At 33.5% G+C, this 24527-nt stretch overlaps 2 protein-coding genes across 2 annotated transcripts; both read right to left on the reverse strand.

The window, feature by feature from the left end:
* Positions 1-11: 11 nt before the first annotated feature.
* LOC141690682 (uncharacterized) lies at positions 12-1978 on the reverse strand. The gene is made up of 3 exons (XM_074495458.1): positions 1773-1978; positions 670-1688; positions 12-544 (listed from the first exon to the last, which is right to left on the reverse strand). Exons 1-3 carry the CDS (start codon positions 1976-1978, stop codon positions 12-14), a joined length of 1758 nt encoding a protein of 585 aa, XP_074351559.1.
* Positions 1979-9272: 7294 nt separating this feature from the next.
* LOC141689315 (transcription factor UNE10-like) lies at positions 9273-13566 on the reverse strand. The gene is made up of 6 exons (XM_074493573.1): positions 13173-13566; positions 12381-12828; positions 11361-11462; positions 11196-11261; positions 9786-10106; positions 9273-9683 (listed from the first exon to the last, which is right to left on the reverse strand). Exons 1-6 carry the CDS (start codon positions 13262-13264, stop codon positions 9600-9602), a joined length of 1113 nt encoding a protein of 370 aa, XP_074349674.1. The 5' UTR covers positions 13265-13566; the 3' UTR covers positions 9273-9599.
* Between the last annotated feature and the right edge of the window lie 10961 nt (positions 13567-24527).

Consider the following 24527-nt stretch of genomic DNA (forward strand, 5'->3'; position numbering starts at 1 on the left):
TCCTTTAATGATCAGTCTAAACACTCAAAAGTGTATCTATGTTGCATAGGCGCCTCTTCCCAGATAATAAGGTTTGTTTGTTTGATAAGTTGAGCAATGTCTGAATCATGAGAAATATTACAGGTTGAAAATTCATCCAGAACTATTGGAATTTTGAAACGTGAGTGCGCGGTCCGACCACTGGACATCAGGGTAGCAGCTATGCCAGAGGAAGCAACAGGGAGAACAATTTTACCTTGGAAACGTAACTTACATATAAGAGTTCGCCACAAAAAAGTCTTCCCACAGCCTCCGCTCCCATAAACAAAAAATAAACCACCGACACCACTTTCAACAGATTCCAAGACTGCATCATACACTTTCCTCTGCTCTGTACAATCACGCAGTAATTTGTGATGTTCAGAGTCCATCTCGCTAATGTCATAACTTGTTTCTTCCACAATCAAGTTATTGGCTCCATTGTTCAAATAGCTGCTGGGAGGTTGCAGTAACTGGTCATATTTCTTCAAAGACTTCCCAATTGACCTAAGTAAGTCATATATTTCTGTAATAAAGCATACATTAAATTTTTTCAGGAACTTATATGCCTACTTGATCTGAACAGGATTTCATAAAAATTAGTAGACCTTCTGAAAACCCTAAAATATAATTCTCATTATTTTATCCTACCTGCCAGAGCATAGAATTGCAATTGCGTGTCATTAAGGGTTAATTTGCTATTCCCAGACACATGGCGTTGCTTCAATAAAATGTCTTCAACCATGCTTCTCCAGTGGGACAACCACAAACTCTTCAAATCAGTTACTTTGCAATTAACAATGACATGGACAAAGAGTTGACGAATTTGGGGAGGTAAGCCACTGGTACATGCTTGAGACAATACTTCATGCCATTCTTTATCATCATCCAACAAACCATACTCTTTACAGGCTTCATGAAAAGAACTGTGTATTACACCATTAACAGTCCTTAAAGACTGAAAGGAGGTGGCACCACGTACCTTGGTCAGCAACAACCGAAGAAACCAAAGTTCCCCACTATTATGATGTGCGTAACACAGCCTCCCAATTTGCAAACCACGTTTCCTAGGAGTCCATCTCCTCAGACCATCATTCCACACATAAAATCTTGGGATTTCATCATATATGTACTTGTGTGCATTGATATCAATGGAGTTCAGGAAAAAATAAGCTTCAAGTTTGCTTAGCTTATACTTCACTCGGGCAACAACCTTTCCCAAAACCTCAGTAGAACGGAAAGTGAAATTCTTAGCACCTGGTAAGTGAAATGGAAGCCTTTCAACTGACAGACTTCTAAGATGGATAGGAAATCCAAAAATCTCATACGTTGCTTCAGCACCACATAAGTATCTTCCATCAAAATATGCATTTATCTCATCAATGCCTTGATCATCATTGTCATTTTTGCTTTGTTTTTTTTTCTTATTGATATATACGGTGGCACGGTCATGGCCTTTGAGACAATATTTGAATAAATATTTGACAATCCGCGCATGACAACATATCTCCATATTTATATGGCATTGATACTTAACCAATAAATCACGGTTGTATGACACAACCCATTGGTTGTCCAAGTCAGTCTTCCGCACCTCAACTGTAATGTCTTGCCTGCGTCGCATGTAAATCGGGAATCCACTATCATCAAAAGTAGTTCGTGCACAGTGCCTAAATCATTTCACTGTAATTAGGTAATTACATTAATTATGTATACATAGGTATATTGAACATATAGAAAAAAATTAGGCTCACTTCTTTGGGAAATGACGTATACAATTAAAACCTTTCATGCATGGAGATTTCAGGTTTGGCAAACCACATGGACCGTGGATCATAAATTCCTTCACTGCTGCATAACCAACCGGATCTAATAACGGGTCTTGTATTTCCGCTGAGACATATTTATCCACATTCTTTTTTAGATTTTTCTTTGAATCTGCGTCAAGCCATATTAACATGTGGACATGGGGGAGTCCTCATTTTTGAAACTCAACTACATACATCACTGCATATCCAAATTAGTTTAGTTGATAATAGTGTTGAACATCAATTGACATTGGTTAGTAGATAATTTAAGTAGACACAGTTATGAATGTAGTATCGTTACCTCCATTACAAACACCAAAATATTTTTTGGTCTTAATATCTGCCAACAGTTGATCAAGCTTCAATCTAAAAACACGGGAAATTATGTCAGGACAATTAGGAGCAATACAACCTGGAAGATACTCCATCATCTTTTGTATCTCATCCCATAATAGATTACACGTCATTGTCAGAAATATGTCTGGGTGGCCAATGAAATGACATACAGCTAAGGCGTCTTGAAAATTTTGTTGCATGTACCGTTTTGAACCAACAAACCCAGCAGGCAATATGATACCTTTACCAGTATTGAAGGTATCAACATCACCTCTACTTAATGAATCACATATGTTGCTGTATAATTCATTCCGTAAGGTAGTTTGATGAGTACGGAACCACCATAGTCGTGTCTGCTCAATAGAAGAAAATGCATCTACCAAGTACTGTTGGAACAGTCTTCCACCAAGCCTCGGAGTCAAACCTATGGGGAGGGGGGAATTTAAATAAATATACAAAAGATTAAATGTTAAGGAACTTTTAATAAGATATGCAATTTTAATACAACGTGATATGCTGGTAATATTAAAAATGGTTTACCATCAGTATCTCTGACTTGGAAAGAATACGTGTAGTAGTCCTTCATTGACAAAAATCCACGAGCTTTACCTTTACTTTCTTCATTCTTTTGGAATTTGATTTTAGGGTGAAATCCATCTTCTCCTCGAGGTAAAAGTAAAGGATACTGTAAAGCCATCAGCTTTGGATGCACATAAGAGACACGGACCAAACCTTTGATTTTATCTTGAACAATAATGTCACGTTCCCCGTACGTATTTTCGGTGTCGCCAACCATAATCCCAACAACTTCATCGGTGCTGGATACGTGACAATCTCTACCGCTTTCAGATCTAATTACTTTCAATTTAATCTCAAGATCAATAACTTCTTCGCTTTCATACAGATCACGCTGCTGCCTTAATTCATCCACCAACTGATTTATTTAATCCAGCATGGTTATAAGACCCTGCACAACCTCTCTGTCAATAATCTGCCTATCTTGTACATTCACCCAACGAAGACGGTTATCAACCTCATTAATAGTGTCATATATATAAAGCTGGCAAAATTTCGGGGTTTCCCTGTCATTCGGTATTAAAGATCCAAAAACATGATGATTTTGACCGTTTAATCTGTACACATAAGGTGCTCTGCCATTGTTTATGGAGTGATCTATGTTACCACCGGTAGACGTGAAGGCAAACATGGCATTGTATAGACGACTCAATCTATGAAAATTTGGACCTTTTATAGGATCATTATACAAACCTAGCAAGTAAGGAGGAGTAGGAGGGATTAGAGGCAACTTCACTGCACCTTTGAGACAACAAATAGAAAATATTGGCGTGCCTTTCGTGATATTTTTATTAACCCTTTCCTCTTTCCACATCCGAGCATTGCATTTTGAACATGTGGGTTTGTTCGCTGAAGAGGAAACAGAGGGTCGTCAATATCATGGTCTTCATCAACAACATGACCATACATACTCCCACTGTCACTTTCATCTGCAACATAAAAATATGACATTTCAGAAAATTGATTTTCACAAACTATGTTCCCTCCAAGTTCACATTACTACTTATATTAGTAAAACTAACCACTGCATCCAGAACCGTTATTTTCATAATCAGAACCATCGGAATCATCAGACCACAAAGGTTGAGAAACAACATTAGGACATTCGTTGAAATCATTACTTAGTTCTTCATCATCGCTAACAATCTCTTCTTCAAATAATTTTCGACCAAACACAGGATTCACCTCCTTGGATTTTCTTGGCAGAGGTTTGTGTCGGTTTAATGACACAACTTTCTTCTTTGCAGTCATATTTTCTCATCCAGTTATGTCAATAAACTGAGTACTACAACCTGATTCATTCATACAGTCACATAGAAAGTAACAAAAGAAAATTCATAACATAAAACGAATCATGAGCACTATGATCACCTCCCTCTTCCCTCTGATTTACGGCAAAATGTGAAGAGCTATCAAAATGTGCAACATTAGATAAACACAGGACTACCAAAGGTGCTCCTGGTATCGAATCCAGGCCTAAACACAGGAATAGTATTTCCTGTCAATATATATTACACTTTCAAAACTCAGTACGTAACACTTGAAATTTTTTAAATAAAATGACAAATATTACAGATAAGAACATCACCTTTAGGTGTTTTTCTAATGTTCATCACACTGGTTGGGGTACATATATTCGTTATCGTTGAGAGGGGTGATCGGTACTTATTCTGGGAAGAATGAACAGAATTTGGCCTAGAGTCAGACAAACCACCTGCTATAGAAAAACACACATACAAAACAATATAAGTACGAAATTAAGCTGTTAGTTATGTATAAAAATGATATACAATAAGTAATAAGAATATTACCATAACTCGTATTAATCGCAGACAGAGAAGACAATCTATGAAAATCAACAACATTCCTATTAACATTAACATTCTCTTGATTTTTTGGGCAGATTTTCTTTCTCTTATACTTCCTGCCATAATCTGCCATGAGATCTTCATTAGAAAAAGGATGGTCAGGCCTTTCATCAGCCATTACCTTCTTCTTCTTTAATTAGTAAAAAATCCACAATTAAACAACCTGTAATGAACCACTAATACTTTCAAAGCCTAATCAGAAAAATGTTGTATTGGGATTTGGGATTACTTTGTATGCAATTTGAATGTACATTTTAAAATTAATTCATTTAACTTCTCTTAGAAGCTTCAACTCAATTACAGCTTCTACCACACATGTCACAACACTCGCACGGAAACCCAAAACCACGTAAACACCCTGTAATAAGCTGCTGTAAATAGATTATTAGTGGCAGTGGCATTCTTGTAATATTAGACAACTTAGAGGTTTATTTCTTTTTCTTAGCCAAAGTCACTGTGCAATTTAGGCAGTAGGAACTATACTTTAATAGATGTGCGCAAGTGATTAGCAACCGATCCAATGTTAACACATCAATCAGACATTCAAGGACGATAAATATATTTCAAAAAAATTAATACACTCATTTTTCAAAATACTAAAATTTAAAGTTCTCAAATTCGACATTGTTAAACTCGACCAAATAATTTGGGAGTGGAACAAATAATCAATTTAATATGTACACGTGAGCACTACTCAAATTCGAATTTCAAATGATACACTCATTTTTCAAAATTTTCGAATACACTAAACATCAACACTAATTTGTTAGCTTATAGAATTGAAGGACCACTTTTTAAAGAATTTCTGAAATAATAGCAAGGTGCATAGAATGAGTTATTGTACATAATATGTAAAAGTATAATAAATGGCCGAAAGTATGAAAGTGTGAGTGTATCACCATGTGTATAAATAAAAGCGTAATGCCTGGCATGCATGACCTATTTATACTATATTATAATAATCGGAATGGTGTATAATTTGGTTCAACGGTTATTTCCTAATTTTAGTTATTAAAAAAATAGTGTTCTATATCCACTAAACTACTAAATTATTAAAGTACTACTCATATAGTCTACTGATCCTACTAAACTACAGTGACAGTTTATCCTATTATTAAAAAAATAATAAAAAAGGGAATTATATATCCGTTAAACTATTGAATCCTTAAACTACTAGATTTAGTATAGTTATCCTACTAAATGACCACATGTTATCCTACTATTTTTTTATAAATTTATTATTATTATATATTTAAATAAATAATTTTAAAATTATAATATGACAAGATAAATAAAAAATTTAAATATTAACGAAAACCCGTGCATCACACGGGATTCAAGCTAGTATATGTAATATCCCCTTTAGGTTGATATATATACTTGGCCTACCGCTATTATCGAACATGAGTGTAGATATTTGTACTTGATATTTATGTCAGATATAATATATTATCTTATAATTTTTAGAATATAAATAATAATAGGATATTAGAAAAAAGGATTAAAATTTGATAATTATTAGGATTTAAAATCTATTTAAACTAATGAGTCTAAAATTTGGATCAGAGATTATAATATGGATAACTTGTAGGCTAAAATATAGAGTTTTGTATCGTTATAAATACATCATATTCATATTTCTCATTTTTAATATGAAAAATCGTATGGCTCTTTTACACATAAATCAGCAATTTTGTATAATTCGTAGATAATTTATCGTAAGTCGGAATTCATTGATTCTGGACTTTTCAAAATGATCTTTCATTCTCTACAACTTTCATGTTTTGTGTTTTTCAAGAAAACATCTTTTAGATAGTCAAAAGGAGTAAATTCAGATCTGGTCAGGTTTTGATGTAAATTTTCGATCAATCTTTCTAGTGTTTTCAAAATTGTGTATTACATGTTTATATTTGAATATCAAAAATTGGGAAAATTGATGATATATTAATAGTGTTATGTAATATAGAAAATTTATCGATGTATATATGTGATGTCTAGACGATAATTTGAGATGTCTGATTTATGTCATGGTTTGTGAAAAATATCGAATAAGAGCTTAGGATCGTAGTCATCGGATTGTAGTGACGGTTTTATAAAAATTTAGGATTGTTATCACCGAGTTGTTGTGGTCGTGGCATGAATTATAAATTTTAAATTATTGTTGTTTATATGCTATGTGTATCGTATGTATTGAATAAGAATAAAAAATGTGGATCGAAAGTATTTCATTCGTATACCATATCGTATAGATCATCGTATTTTGTTATATGTGTATATGTTGTTTGGCATACTAGTTGGATCGATTATTTTTCTTGCTGTGCTTCGCAACTCAACATTTTAATATTTTAGGTTCTGTCTAATAGAATTTTGGATCATTAATTGTATTTGTATAAGTTTTGATTTGAAATAATAGTCCGGAAGTGCGGGCTGTTACAGTTGGTATCAAGAGCAGGCTGTCTTTTAGAGTGTATTAGGTATGGGACTAGTACATTCCCTAAGAATCGATCTTGACCATAGTTTAAGTTTGATCTGTAGGAGATTAGAGGGAGTAGATGTATATGATTGTTATGAATTTGGCGATCAAATTCTTTTTAAGGAGGGTAGTATGTAATATCTCGTAATTTTTAGAATAAGAATAATAATAGGATATTAGAAAAATGGGATTAAAATTTGATAAAGATTAGGATTTAAAACTGAATTATATTAATGAGTCTAAAATTTGGATCAGAGATTTTAATATGGATAATTTGTAGGTTAAGACATAGGGTTTTTTTATCTTTATAAATACATCATATTCGTATTACTCGTTTTTAATATTAAAATTCGTATGACTCTTTTACACATAAATCAGCAATCTTGTAAAATTCGTAGATAATTCATAATAAGTTGGAATTTATTGATTCTGGACTTTTCGGAAAGATCTTTTCGTTCAATATAACTTTCATGTATCGTGTTTTCCAAGAAAACATTGATTAGAGGGTCAAAAAGAGTAAATTTGGATCTGGTCAGGTTTTGAGGTAAGTTTTCGATCGATCTTTCCAGCCTTTTCAAAATTGTGTGGTACGTGTTTATATTTGATTATCAAAAAATGATATAAGTAATGATATATTTGATAGTATTATGTTATATAGAATATGTATCGATGTATATATGTGATGTCTAGACGATAATTTGAGATCTCTAATTCATGCCATGGTTTGTAAAAAATATCGAATAAGAACTTAGGATCGTAGTCACCGGATTGTAGTGTCAGTTTTCTAAAAATTTAGGACCGTTATCACTGGGTTGTTGTGGTCGTGGCATGGATTATGGATTTTGAATCCTTGTTGTTTATCTGCTATGTGTATCGTATGTATCGAATAAGAATAAAAATGTGTACCGAAAGTGTTTGTTTCGTATATCATATAGTATAGATCATCGTATTTGGTTATATGTGTTTATGTTGTTTGACATACTAGTTGAATCAATTGTTTTTTTATTAGGTTTCACAGCTCATCCTTTTAATATTTTAGGTTTTGTCTAAGAGTTTGAGTTGGATAGTATTCAAATTCGAGAACTTAGAATTGGAGTAGATTTACTTTTGGACTTCAGCTTTTTGTTGCGTTTTTGAAATAGTGAATTTTGTAATTAAATTTTGGACGACTAATTATAATTTGTATTAGTTTTGATATAAAGTAATAGTCCGGAAGTGCGTGCTATTACATATAATTCTTTGTTGATTTGAACTCGTAACTTGATTAAAAATTTGCCATATTTTTATGAAAATTATCGACCTCGGCCTAGTCAAATAGTTTACCGAGATTGAGTTTCAAATAACTTGGTTCGTGAGTTAATCAAACTTGTGTTTTTTATTATTTATATAAATATTTAATATTTATATTACTTCGAATCAAACTCGAGCATAACTTCCAAATTCAAGTTTTTCTATTAATTAAGTAAATTATATTCGAGTTTCGAACTGAGTTCAAGCATATGAAATATTTGCAAGTCAAGCACGAACTTGAAATTTAGCAGACTCAAATCTGAATTATTTTGTTGAGATGGAACTCACGTCTGACAGTGTTCAAATCAAATATGCTTATTTACCGCTTTAGAAACGATTCATTGTTTGTTTATGTTGCACTTGCCTTTGCATATTTTTCATTTAACGAGTCTTAGATTAGACAAAAATCCTCACTCAAACCCTTTCTATTGACGATTATGACCTATCTTCTTTCAATCCTTGTTTCATTTGTGAGAATGCGATATCTCCAACTGTGGATCAAATATTAGAGTTGTCCATGCTATTGATAATAATAATGGAATGAACCGTCACTCTTTGCAACTTGGGATAGTAAGTCCTAAGTGTAGTAACGTTGTTACCTCTTATTCCACACTTTCGCATGCATGAACCAATGATATTTGACCTGAGATTTGAGAACAATACCAACTATTTAAATGGTACAATTCTTGTTCAATCCCTCTTGAATTTGTCCAAAAAAAAAAAACCAGTCTCAAGAAAAATATATTGTATTAGTTCTTTACTAGCTAGAGGAAGAATCAATTTTAATATTTTAAACGCAGCGTAGTTGACGGTTATCAGAGAAACTACTGGTCATGGTAGCAGCTAATCAACCCCTACTGAAAGGGTCATCCAACCTTCTGCTGAAGGAGTTACTGCAAACACAGAGGATGCTGTTGGTGGCTACTAAGTCCAGAATATAATTTCTGGTACATCCCAAGGGTCGCAGCATGCTAGCACTGCTGATTTGCTGGTTCTACTAATTTGTTGGTTAGGTCTTTTTGCATCTATAAATCAAGTCATCATATTTTACATATCTTCTGACATTGTTGAAATAATATACACCAATTTAATTACTTTGCACAAACTTAAATTCCTGAATCAATTCTTAATTACTCCCAATTAGTGATTTGATCACATTGTCTATTGCTTTGCTTTCAACAGAATTGAGCAGGGAATGAAGTTGTGAACTATATAACTGTATATGCACGCTTACTTCATGATTCCAGGACCAGGATTTTGGTTCATATGCTGATATATTGTTGCCATCCGACTATATGCATCCATTGTCATCGGCTGCAAAATATTTTGAAGTATAAACAAATACATCAGTATTCAGTAACATTCTCACGAAACGTATAAGTTCTGATAGGTCAAATATCTGAACTATGCATTTACCTGAGATTGACCTGCAGCAAGAAAGGTATACATAGAATCAAGCATAGCTGGTGCAGGTGTGTGCAGCCGATGAGCTATTGGATGAAGAACGGACGGGGAAGCTGCCACCATGTTAGGGTGGAGAGCCATGGCAGTATTCATATCTATGACATGCCCCATCCCCATGCCCATCATAGGCGCCATCACTGACATTTGGAGCTGTTGTTGCATGGCTTGTTGCAATGCCATTGGAGACATGTTCATTTTACTCATCATATTTACTTGTGCTTGAAGTTGCTTCATGTAGTCAATCACTTCATCAAGCATAGAAGCTTTATCAATCTAGAAAATTGTGAACAATAATAACCATCACTGAAAACTCAGAGACATAACTAAAGATAAATAACTAATCGTACCCAATATATCATCATCCTCATAAAACAGGAACATATAATGTATATGATATAATCTTAAACATATATCTAGAAATAAAAAAATGTAAAACAACTAAGAGCAAGTCTAATGCTAAATAAAACAGCTACTACCATATATATAATATGACATCAAAAAATGATTATTGGTACTAATTAAAATAAAATTTGCACTTAAATGTTATTTATATTTGAGGATCAATAAATTCCAAATTTAACTTAAATTTTATTTAACTTTTCATCGAAAATGGTACACCTTACACTCCTTACACTCTATTTCTAATTAATTATTGATGTGGAGAAAATGATAATAGACATCTTTGTTCTAAATATTGTACCAAGTATCTGATTATGCCCTTATCTATTTAAGAATTGATATGTATAGAAGTTGAATTTTTCGATTTTTGATTATATATTATAGTTATAGGACAAATTTTGTAGCTATGGATTGAAGTTATTAGACAGTGGGAAAAGATTTATTAGGTAACGGCTAAGAACAACTACAGCTTGTTGTTTGTTTGTTTCTTGTAGCATTAATAATGTGGCCAAGTAGGAACAGTGTTACTGGTCTAAATGTCAGGTTTGTGGACTAGCTTCGTCGTATATATTCCGTAAAGAAAAAGATAATAATTATTATTGGACCACCCTTTAAATTCTAAGTTCAGTCTAAAGAACGCTCCAAAAAATTTAAAGAACTAGAAAACATAGAAAAAATGATGGGAAGTAAATTAATTATAGAAAAACAAAGCTACAAGGAGCTAAACTACAGAATCGAACTACAGAAAAACTTGTACCTTATTACAACCCAAAGAAAAAAAAGGAGAGAATATATTAGGGAAATCAAATGATGATTGGTGAAATAATGTGGGGAACCAAACTAAATTATTTTATATATTTTTCTTTAAAAATTTTATCCTAAATTTTTGTGAACTTTGACGGTTGGCTGGGATGAGCCCATTCCAGACCCCCGAGTTCCTTCCATAGGTAAAATGCGGCATACCTTACTAGAACGGGGAACCATCTTCTGCAGTGTTTGCATCCGTTGGTTAATCTTATCTCTTCGTTTCTATTGGGAAAATGAAATCAAAACAATATCTGTATAAGAAACTGAACGTACAAAATGTAAGATTGTGCCCGTAAATCAGAAAAGAATCATAACAAGTACCCGTTCAGATTGATTGTGGACGGCAGCTGCTCTTCTTCTCTTAGTCGAAATTGATGACTTATCGCTTGTTTTTTTCTTTCTTTCCGCATCACCCGTCTCCCCCTGTTAAACAAAAACATATAATTACATTAAGTAAAAATGCATTTATAAAATCAAAATTTGTAATAATTATCATACTTGAGAATATAGGATAATCAAACTAGTTTTATTTCAAAGTTGAGCTAAAATTTACTGAACGAGTTAAAGAAGAACATACGCAGGAGGATAATAGTCTTAACATAGTCTTAACAGTGACAACCCTTGTTGTTCTAAACTGCTAGCTAGACTGCCGACATATCCCAAACACAATCTACCTTTACCAGAACGTTTTCTTACTAAAAGTTAACTATACTCAGACTCCGTATCTTTAATAGAACTTTTAAACTTACCAAAAACAATTCCTTTATATGGAACTGATAAGTTAACTATACTCAGATTCCGTATCTTTAATAGAACTTTTAAACATACCAAAAACAACTCATTTATATGGAACTGATTAAGTATAACTTTTTATGCAATAAGGTAGACTTTACTATCTTGAATAACATGTAAATTGCGGCTTATGTGTTAGCCATCTACACTCATTTCCAATTGCGCAATATGTGCACAGGGTACAGATTTATTGAAGGTTTGCTACTCTTATAAGTTTTGTTAAATATATGATTCTATTCGGGCCTTCCTTTAACACCTTATTTTGTTAAATATATGATGCTATTGAGCTCTTTCTTTAACACCTTAAGCATCTTTGGAGCATTAATTATCTTTAGTGTCCACAATAAATTGTGAAAATGTTGGGGATGGCTGGGAATCGAACCTTAATTCTCCCGCCAGCCTAAGCTCCGATACCATGTTGAGTAACCAGCTCATCTAAAATTTTAAAGTGTTAAAGGAAGACCCTAATAGGATCATATACAGAGGAAGGCCACGATAGGATCATATATTTAACAAGTTTAATAAATATGTGTTAATAATTATAATAACCTGAGGATTGCTTTGACAAACAGAATCATGATCGTTGGCTGGGAAATGCTTAGCGGAGTTTGCATTTCCTTGAGTTGAGGGTGGAGGATGGTCCACCCTCACCTTTTGCCCTGTCACATCCCTGCACGACTCGACCTGCTTGCCCAAGCCTGAGTTCATCACTCGCGTTGAAGATCCCTCCACCATGTTATTATTATCATTGCAGGGAACTTGTGCATCCAATACCCCCGTAGCTGTACCAACCGCGGTGGTCAATGGCAAAAGCTCATTAGTGGCATCTCCGACGGATATGGGGTCAGGAAAGAAGGTTGCTTGGTCAACTACGGACTCTAAAGTGCCGCCTAGGCATGGCTTGTCCCAAATGTTATAAGGCACTTTTGGTTGGCCTAAACCATGCAAAGACAGGTGCCCATTTTCCCAAGTTAACTCGGCTACTTCATAATCTAACCTGTAAAATTACTTAAAAAAATTTAGAACCATATATCATCTAGAAAAAGAAACAATACGACATAAGGGCCACAAACAATAAATAAATTATGCAAAAGATAAAAATATGCACTACACTTGTGGAACCAATGAGGGGCTAATCAAAATTTAAAATCTGAAAAATCAACAAACAAATAAGTTGTAACAGGTCTTTTCAAATCCTTCTTCTACCAAAGTTGCACAGCATCATTGCTAATGATAACAGACATGTAGTGATTCACAATATGAGTTTACATTGCTAACGATAACAGACATGTAGTGATGCACAATGTGCTTTAAAAGAGGAGAAAGGGAGAGATAAGGTACGTGGGAACATCGGAAGTTAGATAGAGAGACTCAGATTGAGAAGTGAGCTTCATATTATCATCAAGATCCCAGCTAGGTACACACTGACTCATCTTTTTGATGCAAAGTTGAAAACTTGTACTAGATGTCTCCCTTATTTGCTTCTTGAAATAACTAGTTTGGAAAAGCTACACACCGAAAAAAGTAATCTTTGGAGCTAAATTGTAATTTAGATTTCTTTCCACATTTGTGGCTATGGAGAAAGGTAGAGTCTAGTTGTGGTAGAAAGTAGCTTTAATTTGGCTTTAATTATAAAGAGAGAGAAGAACATTTTAGAAGAGAAATGGTCCATATAATTAGTGAGGATAGAAAGAGAAAGAGCAAATGGGGGTTGTAGCTGGGGATATCTATGTATCTTTCTCAAGTGATTGTTGGAAGCAACTGGATGTGGATGTGAATTTTTTCTCTTGCCAACAAAGAACATCTTTCCAAAATTAGCAACAACCAAAAAATCGTATTTGCTACCAATCATTAGATACCTACTACATGTATTACTACACATCCTTGTCCCCCTCCAAGTCTACGTACTTAGCCTGACAATTTCTTCGTATCTTTTACCCAAGTATAAATTCAAAATCCATATTAAATTAATATGTGTGTGTTCGTTTTTTTTTTTGTGTGCATATACTAAAGAGTTAAACACCAACACAAAATTATGGTGTCAGTTTTGTTTTGTGTACAAAATTACCGGTGTTCATATACCAAAGAGTTAAACACAAACACAAAATTATTGTATCAGTTTTATGTTGCGTATGATATTACGGGCTATGACCGTTTGTTCTTCCGTAAAATACAATAACTTTTTTTGACATAATAACATAATATATATTCATATCTATCTTAACATCTATTAATTCTTGATCCTTTAATAAACGTTGTATATTTATACCGAATAAAAGCTTCCATATGTGGTGCATCTACTATTATGTGATCAAAAGCTAGCTAGTTCTGGAGCTCATAGAACTCAGCTTAAAAACGACGCCAGGAATAGCCTTGATTACGTCTATTTAGGTTCTGGTAAGCGATCATTTTCATGGTAGTTATTTAGGGCCTGTTTGGCGGCAGTGACTTATAAGCCTATAAATACTTATCGAGTAGTGTTTGTGTACCTAATTTATAACTCGACTTACTTTTTCTCAACTTATTTTAATTTTTTGTGTTTTTATTAACTTTAAATTTAAAAAATATATTTTTAAAGGTTAATCTCATCTAAAATTCATGAAATAATATGATTATATAAATTATTTATTTTGATTTATTTAAATAATTTTTTTTTGACTTATAAATAAAATTATCCAAACACTTATATAACTTATAAGTATTGATTTACTTTTACTTATTCATTTTAAATTATAAATTACTTTTTTTAAGATTTCTCAAACTGACACTTAGTCTCTTAATGATTATACATAATCTCGATACAAATTGAATCATTTTCTAATATCAACTCAACTAGGAAAATAACCGCGCGAAAGCGCGGTTTGGGATTACGGATTTGATAAATTACTCAAAAATATAAAAAAATAAAACATATAATTTTATACAATCTATACTGTTATATTAAGATAAAATCGTTGAATTCTTTTAAATCAAATTAATGATAATTATTAGATATAAAACTAAAAATAATATACAAATCTTCTCAGGTTCAATTTTCGACCACATGGACCATGTTTGGTGGAGCCTTGCGGTGGCAAGTAAGCAATTTTTTAGTAAAAAATATCTTCAATTTCAAAATATTCTTATTTTTTTTTAATTTCTAAATTTCCCACAGTACATTTTCAACACATGACACTACATTGCTTCAAACATAGAAATTATATTAATTTTTCACATAAAACATGAATCTTACTTACTCCTCTATATTACCTGATTAAGTCAGCCAAAAAAAAGTTCATACAGCATCTCTAATATTACAAATGCGGGCTAATATTTGACCTTTGAAATATGAGGAGGTTATCCACTAAATATGATAATCTTATGACGAATAGTAGCACAAAAATATTAAACTGATAATCTCGGATTTCTAGTTGTCAAAAGTAGGATGATTTATTAGAAATTTAGATAGCATGGTAATTCAAATGACTCGAAAAAAAGAAAAAAGAATTCATAAGATTAAACATGAAAGAGTGCTGTGAAGATCAGAAGCTCTAGATGTCTTGTAGTTCTAGACTGCATAGACTATAATTAGCAAAATAAAATAAAGTAGTATAAAATTATAATTAATTAATTACATTTTTGCCGTAAATACACTCTGAAAGTATCAAAACTATAACGACTCGTGTATTTCTCTTTTCATTTAAACGTGTAATAAAGATTTGAATAATTAAATAAAGTTGAATACTGGTTTTGGCAGCAGTTACTAATTGTTATTTAATTATGTATGATCCGTGGATATGTGGGATTGAATTGTGTGACTTATTAGTAAGTGGTATGATTTTATCTCGTTTGTAAAAGTGATTTTATTATAGTTTTAATTCCATAAATACTTGGATTATTTATAAAGTTGGTTTTATAATTTTATTATTTTAATAATTATTTTTAGGACTTTATAAAATTGAGAAATCAATATTCTATTAATTATTTATTTATAAATGATTTTCTGAATATGTTTGGTTGTAAAATCCATACTTAATTATGGGAATCTTCAAAAATTACGAAACTCATATTTTATGAAGTTTATAATATTCTGAGAATTTTAAAATTATTCTGGAAATTTTCGGGAATCGTTTCACCTGCGCGTCGTTTCGTTATTTGTTAAAAGCGGGTACAAAGTGCACCTTAAATAATGTTTTAAAAATTACGAAACTTATGTTGTATAACCTTCGGGATATTTATGACATTTTAAGATTATTTTCATAATTTTCTGGGATTATTTTTCGTGCACCTTTGTCCGTTAAATTTGAGTTTCAGGACAAAATCGAGCTTCAGAGTCTCCGTATCTATCTTAAGTATTACGTGTCAGTTTCTTATTAACCGGGGACACGTGTTATGCCTCATGTTGCAACATTTGTTAACAAATAAAAAAAAAGAAAGAAACAACCCCCCGGTTGTTCACTGTCTTCTTCGAGTCTCTCTACTTTCTATTCTCTCATTCTCTCTCTAATCTCATTATTCTCTCTCTCTCGTAATCTCTCTCTCTCTGTTCCTCGTACTCTTCCTCCCCCACTTGCTACCTCCTCTCGGTAATTCCTATGCCGCCTGTTTCTTTTATTTCCTCGCCGGTTCTTCTCTTTTTCTGGCCGCTGTCGCCGCCGGTTCTCCGGTTTGGTGGCGGCGGTAGGTGATTATGTGTGTGTATTGTGTGATTCTGTGTGTGCTTCTGTGTTTGTGATGTGTGTGTGTGTTTGTAATGTGTGTGTGTGTGTTTGTGACGTGCGCGTGTGTCTGTGATGTGCGTGTGTGCGATGGGAAGTGTTGGCTGTGCAGTGGTGGTGCGGCTGTGTTCATGGTGTTGGACTTTCTGTTTTGTTGGGCTTGAAGTTCGGGCTTGACTATTTGGGCCTTCTGTTGGGCCTATTATTGGGCCTGGCAGTTGGTGTAATAACCCCAATTTTTGGAATTTTTGAAACCCTTATGAACATTATTTTGCTGATTATGCTGAATAAGAAAACTTTTCATGCCACACTATGTAAGGGTTCTTTTATTGATCTTCTGGGATATTATTAGTACTCTATGTGGTATATAAGTGTATGTAAAGATCGTCAGAATCCAAATCTGAACACTTTGATTTTTCCCGAAAATCCACCAGATACAGAAAGAATTGAGTATAAGGTAACATGATAAAAAGGATTTAAATTCAAGGATTATAAGAGAGGATCATAAAAAGGAATTTAATGTATTGAGAAAGGTTAAGGGAACCCAAGTAATAAGATCCCGGGTATGATCCCTTAAACAATAAACGAGAACGAAGATTAAGCGAACCGTATAACAGATCAGCGGTCATTATCCAAGTGATTAGGAGTTAATCAAAGAGTTAGTGGAGGGTGATGTCATCTCACCAACAAGAAGAGGACAAGTGCGGGATGATGACATAAGGGGATGACTTAAGCATGACAAAAAAGGAGGAATTAGTTGGTTGATTGTGAACCATTCATTCTTTACCATGGTAAAAAGTTAATTAAACAAACAAAAGGATGTCAACCAAGCAAAACAAATCAAAAACACAAAACACAAAGTTGACCTTCATTATCCAACAAGAAGCTCTCGGCCTTTTGTCCATTTCAAAGAAAGAAAAATTCAAATTCAAGTTCCAAGCTTTGTGAATTGGTGAGGTAATTATCCAAGGTTCCTTATGTATAGATATAGCTATTCTATGAATCTAAGCTTCCATTTTCTTCACAATCTCTTCCAATAATTCAAGGAAGAAGATGGTGAATAGTAACTTTCAAAAAATAACTTTAGTTTTCTTGAATTTTTATGAAAGTTTAAGGTTATACAAGCAAGGATCAAGGTTCTTTTAGGCATTCAAAGCTCTTGTGTTGTGTTAAGAAGCTTCAAGAAGGTATAAACTCCAAACCCTAGCTTTAGTTTTGAGTATTTAGGAATGGTTATGATTGATATAGTATATGTGAAGCATGATGCTTGTTTGTTTAAAGTTTGGTTGAGTTTGTAGAGATTTTGATGGTTGAATCTTGGTTATTAGTTAATGAACCTTAGTATGGTTAGTAGCTTTTGTTGTGATTGAATGAGTTGGTTAAAACATGAAGTAATGGACTGATGTGGTGAGGTTTGGAGGGATTTTTGGTTGTAATGTTGATTGTGGGTTGATTGTGGATTGATTTGGAGTTGTACAAATTTCGTAATCGCGTAAACATAGCCGTCGTAATGTCCGATTATCCTAGACTGTTTTTGTTCATAACATCAGGACCCGAGAACTCACTGTTAGGTTTTGACCATTGCCATGATTAGATAGTTCATGTTACGAGCTTCGTTTTGATATGTGGTACGCTTGAATCCGATGTACGGTTTAGGAGAAACGACCGTTTTAAGTAACGACGTTTCGCGAACGAACCATTACCCTTCGCCTTACTTTGAAACATTGGTTAAGGACCTTAAATGACTAATTGGGATATGAAACAATTATGTTAAGTGGATTAGGCAGTTGTTACGGTACTCGCAAAAGAATCGCCTTAAAACCCTTAATGGTTAATTTATTAAAAATGGTGGAGCCGAGGGTACTCGAACGACTTATGTGATTTCTTAAGCGTAAAAATGACCATAAACAAACGTTAGGGTTCAATTGGTTAAAGTCTAGTTTCTTAAGCGACCGTGGTTTAATTCCGGCTTATGTTGTTGTTCATAGGTTACCGGACCCACTCTAAGCTTAAGTCTACCCCGGAGCACTCAGGCAAGTTTTCTACCCGTTATACTGTTGTTGTGATGTATACATATGTATATGCATTATCTTGTGATAGATGCATGACGGTTAATTAGCAAATCTTGCGATATATTGGAGCATGTGATATGGTATATATGCATGCCTGTTTCGTAATCTTGATATATATATGTTGATTCAAATGCTTATTAGTTGCATAATACCTATGCTAGAGATAAGCAGTTAATTGCGTATACCCTTAGTATATGGGACCCAAAGGTGAACATTATCTAAAACCGGGAGTCGATGTTCCCGGGTATACTATATATATTTATGTATATATATATATAGATATAGTTTTCAAAACTATGAATCAAATAAGGTTTATTCGATAACTTTATTTTTATTAATGAATATTATTTTGAATATTCATTCAAGGGCTTATGACTCCGTTTATTCATATTAATGAATATTATTTTGAATATTCATTCGAGGACATATGACTCCGTTTATTTTATTTAACGAATATTATTTTTGAATATTCATTCGAGGACTTATGACTCCCCTTATTTACTAAATAATATTCTTTATTTTATTAAAGAATAATGTTTCGATAATCAAACTTATTTTCGATTATTCAAATAAAGATCATACTTTCGTATAAGTATATCTTTGGTTATTTATTATTCATTTCAAGTATAAGTTTTAAAACTTCTACTTCAATTATTTTTATAAAGATTATTCTTTATGGGAATATTATTTAAATAATAATATTCAGATATTTTCTAATATATTGGGACTGATTTATTTTATTAAATCAGCATTACTCCAAACATTCTTAAATATGTTTTCGAGTCTTCAAAATGATTTTAAAAGTTAGAGCGGATCCCAAAACTCATTTTCTTATTTAAGATCCTCCTTTCGAAGGGGATTTAAATACTCGCTCAAAACCTGAGGGATCCGGCTCTGTGGTGTGATTTATATTCGCAACAATGTTGCTATTTTGATAAAAGAGTTTTTGATTACTTACCCAACACTCGGGAAATAAATTCTTGGAACAAGTTAATCCATTAACAGGCATCGCCTGGGAAATATCAGTGAGTTTTACTTTCCATCTAGATACGACTTCTTGGTGGAGCCATATCAACAAGTTTCTACTTGAGGAAAGGGGGGACGAGCTTTACGTTTCAGAGTCATGGATTTCATCTGAACTAGGAGTGGCGTAAGTGGTCGAGTGGCGCCGGCCCAGCCTAATTATATTGGCCCAAATGGCCTGGAAGTTCCGCTAAGACGGTCCATTCCTTAGGAGTCCAGTGTTCGGTTGACAAGTAAATCCGACAGGTTCTCCTCTACATGTAGAAAATGGTGGGGTTGCACTACTATGACTGATCATCGTAAGTGGTCTTCCTGGCGCGGCAAACTCCCGTAATGAGTTCATCATCCAATTGGATATTTCTGCAACACTACCCAAAGCACTTCGATAGAAAGGCTACGGTTGGGCGATTGTTGAGTGTTGGAAGGGTCAAGCTTTCAAAATGATGTTTGCATCAAATGAAGTATGTAGTAACCCCAATTTTTGGAATTTTTGAAACCCTTATGAATAGTATTTTGCTGATTATGCTGATTAAGAAAACTTTTCATGCCACACTATGAAGGGGTTCTTTTATTGATCTTCTGGGATATTATTAGTACTCTATGTGGTATATAAGTGTATGTAAAGATCGTTAGAATCCAAATCCGAACACTTTGATTTTTCCCGAAAATCTACCAGATATCGAAAGAATTGAGTATAAGGTAACAGGATAAAAAGGATTTAAATTCAAGGATTGTAAGAGAGGATCATAAAAGGAATATAATGTATTGAGAAAGGTTAAGGAAACCCAAGTAATAAGATCCCGGGTATGATCCCTCAAACGATAAACGAAAACGAAAGTTAAGCGAACCGTATAACAGATCAACGGTCATTAGCCAAGTAATTAGAAGCTAATCAAAGAGATTAGTGGGGATGATGTCATCAAACCAATGAGAAGAGGACAAAGGAGGGAGGGTGACATCACATGTTGACATAAGCATGACCAAGCAAAGTGTGTTGTTGGTTGTATTAGAACCACACAAAAGAATTACCATGGTAAAAAGGTAACAAAACAAATCAAAAGCAATCAACCAAGCCAAAAAAATTCATTTCATCAAAATTAGAAGTTGACTTCTCTTCTTCAAGAACAAAAGCTCTCGACTTTTTCTTCTTAAACCAAGGAAGAAATTTCAAAACCCTAGCTACACACCTTCAAAAATCAAGAGGTTTGTTTCTTTAGCTTCCATAATTCATAACTTAAATGAGCCATAAGTTAAAGCTCAAGATTCCATGATTTACATAGCTAATCAATTCATCAAAGTTCTTGGTGAATAGTGTTTTCAAGAACTAACTTTGTGTTTTCTTATGTTTTCTTCAAGATTCAAGCTTAGTAAAGATAACTAGTGGTTAATTAAAGCTTCCTTATTGATTTTCCACTCTCCAAGGAAGGTATAACCCCTCCAAACTCTAACTTTATTTGAGTAATTAGGTTTAGTTTTGTTGTTATAATTCATGAGAGGCTTGCTTGTTGTGAATGTAGAGATTAGTTGGTTTTGTAAAGTTTTTGGAGTGGTAGTTCTTGGATTGTTGATTAATGAACTTAAGTGTAGTTTAAATTCATGTTTAAGAATAGTATAAATTGATAATGTGAAGTTGTTGGGGCTGTTATGATGTAGTATGAATGGAGTTTTGGTTGGGATGTTGATTGTGAGATGATTGTCAGATGATTTGGAGTGGTTTAAATTTGGGTAATCGCGTAAACATAGCCGTCGTAATGTCCGATTTACTTTAGGCTGTTTTTGTTCTTAACATTAGGACCCGTGAATTAGCTTCTAGGTTTTGACCATTGCCATGATTAGATAGTTCATGTTACGAGCTTCGTTTTGATATGTAGTTCGTTTGAATCCGATGAACGGTTTAGGAGAAACGGTCGTTTTAAGTAACGACGTTTCGCGAACGAATCATTACCCCTCGCCTTACTTTGAAACATAGGTTAAAGACATAAAAGACTAATTGGAGTATGAAAAATTTATGTAAAGTGTGTTAGGAAGTTGGTAAGGCACTCGCGAAAAAATCGCCTTAAAACTCGTAATGGTTAATTTATTAAAAATGGTGGAGCCGAGGATACTCGAGCGACTTAAGAGAATCAGTAAGCGCAAAGCGAGCGTTAGAGTCTAAATTGGTTAAAGTATAGGTTTATAAGTGACTTTGGTTTAATTCCAACTTATATGTTGTTTATAGGTTACCAGACTCGTCCCAAGCCATTTGTAACCCCCAGTTGCTCAGGCAAGTTTTCTACCCGTTATACTGTTGTGGTGATGTATACTTTTGTATATGCATTATCTTGTGATAGATGCAAGATTGTTATTAGCAAATTCTTGCGATATATTGTAGCATGTGATATGGTATATATGCATGCCTGTTTCGTATTCTTGATACATATATATGTTAATTCAGTTGATAATACATATGCTAGAGATAAGCGGCAATTTGCATATACCCTTAGTATAGGGGACCCAAAGGTAAACATTTTTGTAAAACCGGGAGTCGATGCTCCCGAGTATAATATATATATTTATATATATATATGAATAATTTTTAAAACTATTATTCGAATAAGGTTTATTCGATAACTTTATTATATTAATGAATATTATTTGAATATTCATTCGAGGGCTTATGACCCCGTTTATTTTATTATTGAATATTATTTTGAATATTCCTTCGAGGACTTATGACTCCGATTATTTACTAAATAATACTCTTTATTTTATTAAAGAATAATGTGTCGATAATCAAACTTACTTTTGATTATCCAAATAAAGATATTACTTTCGTATAAGTACATCTTTGGTTATTTAAGATTCATTTCAAGTATAAGTTTTACAACTTCTACTTCAATTATTTTTATAAAGATTATTCTTTATGGGAATATTATTTAAATAATAATATTCAGATATTTTCTAATATATTGGGACTGATTTATTTTATTAAATCAGCATTACTCCAAACATCCTTAAAAATGTTTGCGAGTCTTCAAAATGATTTTAAAAGTTAGAGCGGATCCCAAAACTCATTTTTTTTTTATATTTAAGATCCTCCTTTCGAAGGGGATTTAAATACTCACTCAAAACCTGAGGGATCCGGCTCTGTGGCATGTTTTATATTCGCAATAAGGTTGCTGTCTTGATAAAAGAGTTTTTGCTTACTTACCCAATACTCGGGAAGTAAAATTCTTGGAACAAGTTAATCCATTAACAGGCATCGCCTGGGAAATATCGGTGAGTTTTCCTTTCCAACTAGATACGACTTCTTGGTGGAGTCGTATCAACAAGTTTCTACTTGGGGAAAGTGGGGACGAGCTTTACGTTTCAGAGTCATGGATTTCATCTGAACTAGGAGTGGCATTAGTGGTCGAGTGGCGCCGGCCCAGCCTAATTATATTGGCCCAAATGGCCTGGAAGTTCCGCTAAGACGGTCCATTCCTTAGGAGTCCAGTGTTCGGTTGACAAGTAAATCCGACAGGTTCTCCTCTACATGTAGAAAATGGTGGGGTTGTACTACTGCGACTGATCATCGTAAGTGGTCTTCCTGGCGCGACAAACTCCCGTAATGAGTTCATCATCCAGTTGGATATTTCTGCAACACTACCCAGAGCACCTCGATAGAAAGGCTACGGTTGGGCGATTGTTGAGTGTTGGCAGGGTCAAGCTTTCAAAATGATGTTTGCATCAAATGATATTTTAAAGATTGATTCTATACAAGTTTTGTCTTGTAGCTTAATCTATGGGATGAACTAATTATAACTTGAACGGTGGTAGTTCAAGTAGTATTCGGAAAAGATATAAGTATATTGGAGTATCTTGTAACTTCATCTTTTAAACTTATATCTAGTAAATGATTATCTTATGCATGACAAAGATTTTCAGAAAAAAGTTGAGACAAGGTAAGATATATGAGATCACCTTGCAACGATATTTTTATACAGTTATAAACTGGAACTCTGTGTATATTATGCATGGAAGAGGACTTCCAAGATTTTGAAAAGTATATATACATATATACTGAATATTTTACGACTTGGTCGCGGTAAGATATCAAACTTGGTTCATTTCTTCTTGACCAAGACTTTCATGAGTACTATGAGAATGCTCATATATTGTAAATCATTATACATATTATTTTGGTGGGCTTGTTGCTCACCCTTGCTTTCTTCTTTCATCACACAACATCAGATAGACCAGATGAACAGGACCAAGCTTCCAATTCGCAAGCGGTTAGAAAATGTTCCGCAGTTTTCTGGAAGCGTTGATGCCGCTGTAGCTGAGGTAGGAACTACCAATAGGCTAGGCTTTCAACTTTTGATGTACCAGACTTATATATCTTTATCAATTGTAATAATGGCAAAGAAATGTAAATTTATTCAGAAACCCTTTTAAGGTGTATTGGATTATAATTTTGGAATAAAATGACTCGTGTTATTTTTTTGGATATTCATCTCTGAGACTATAACTTGTGGTGTGTGTGTTTATTGTGGGGTCACAGTACAGAGTAGTTGATTGTTTATTAAGATTGGGTGTTATTAAGGGAAATGGAACTCGTGACAACCCGAATCCCCGACCCCGGATTTGGGGGTGTTACAAAGTATCTCGTAACTTCATTTTATTTTGATGATAATTTAAAGATTGATTCTATACAAGTTTTGTCTTGTAGCTTAATCTATGGGATGAACTAATTATAACTTGAACGGTGGTAGTTCAAGTAGTATTCAGAAAAGATATAAGTATATTGGAGTATCTTGTAACTTCATCTTTTAAACTTATATCTAGTAAATGATTATCTTGTGCATGTCAAAGATTTTCAGAAAAATGTTGAGACAAGGTTAGATATATGAGATCACCTTGCAACGATATTTTTATACAGTTAT

Source organism: Apium graveolens, chromosome 10 (assembly GCF_009905375.1).
Source record: "Apium graveolens cultivar Ventura chromosome 10, ASM990537v1, whole genome shotgun sequence".
Taxonomy (NCBI): domain Eukaryota; kingdom Viridiplantae; phylum Streptophyta; class Magnoliopsida; order Apiales; family Apiaceae; genus Apium; species Apium graveolens.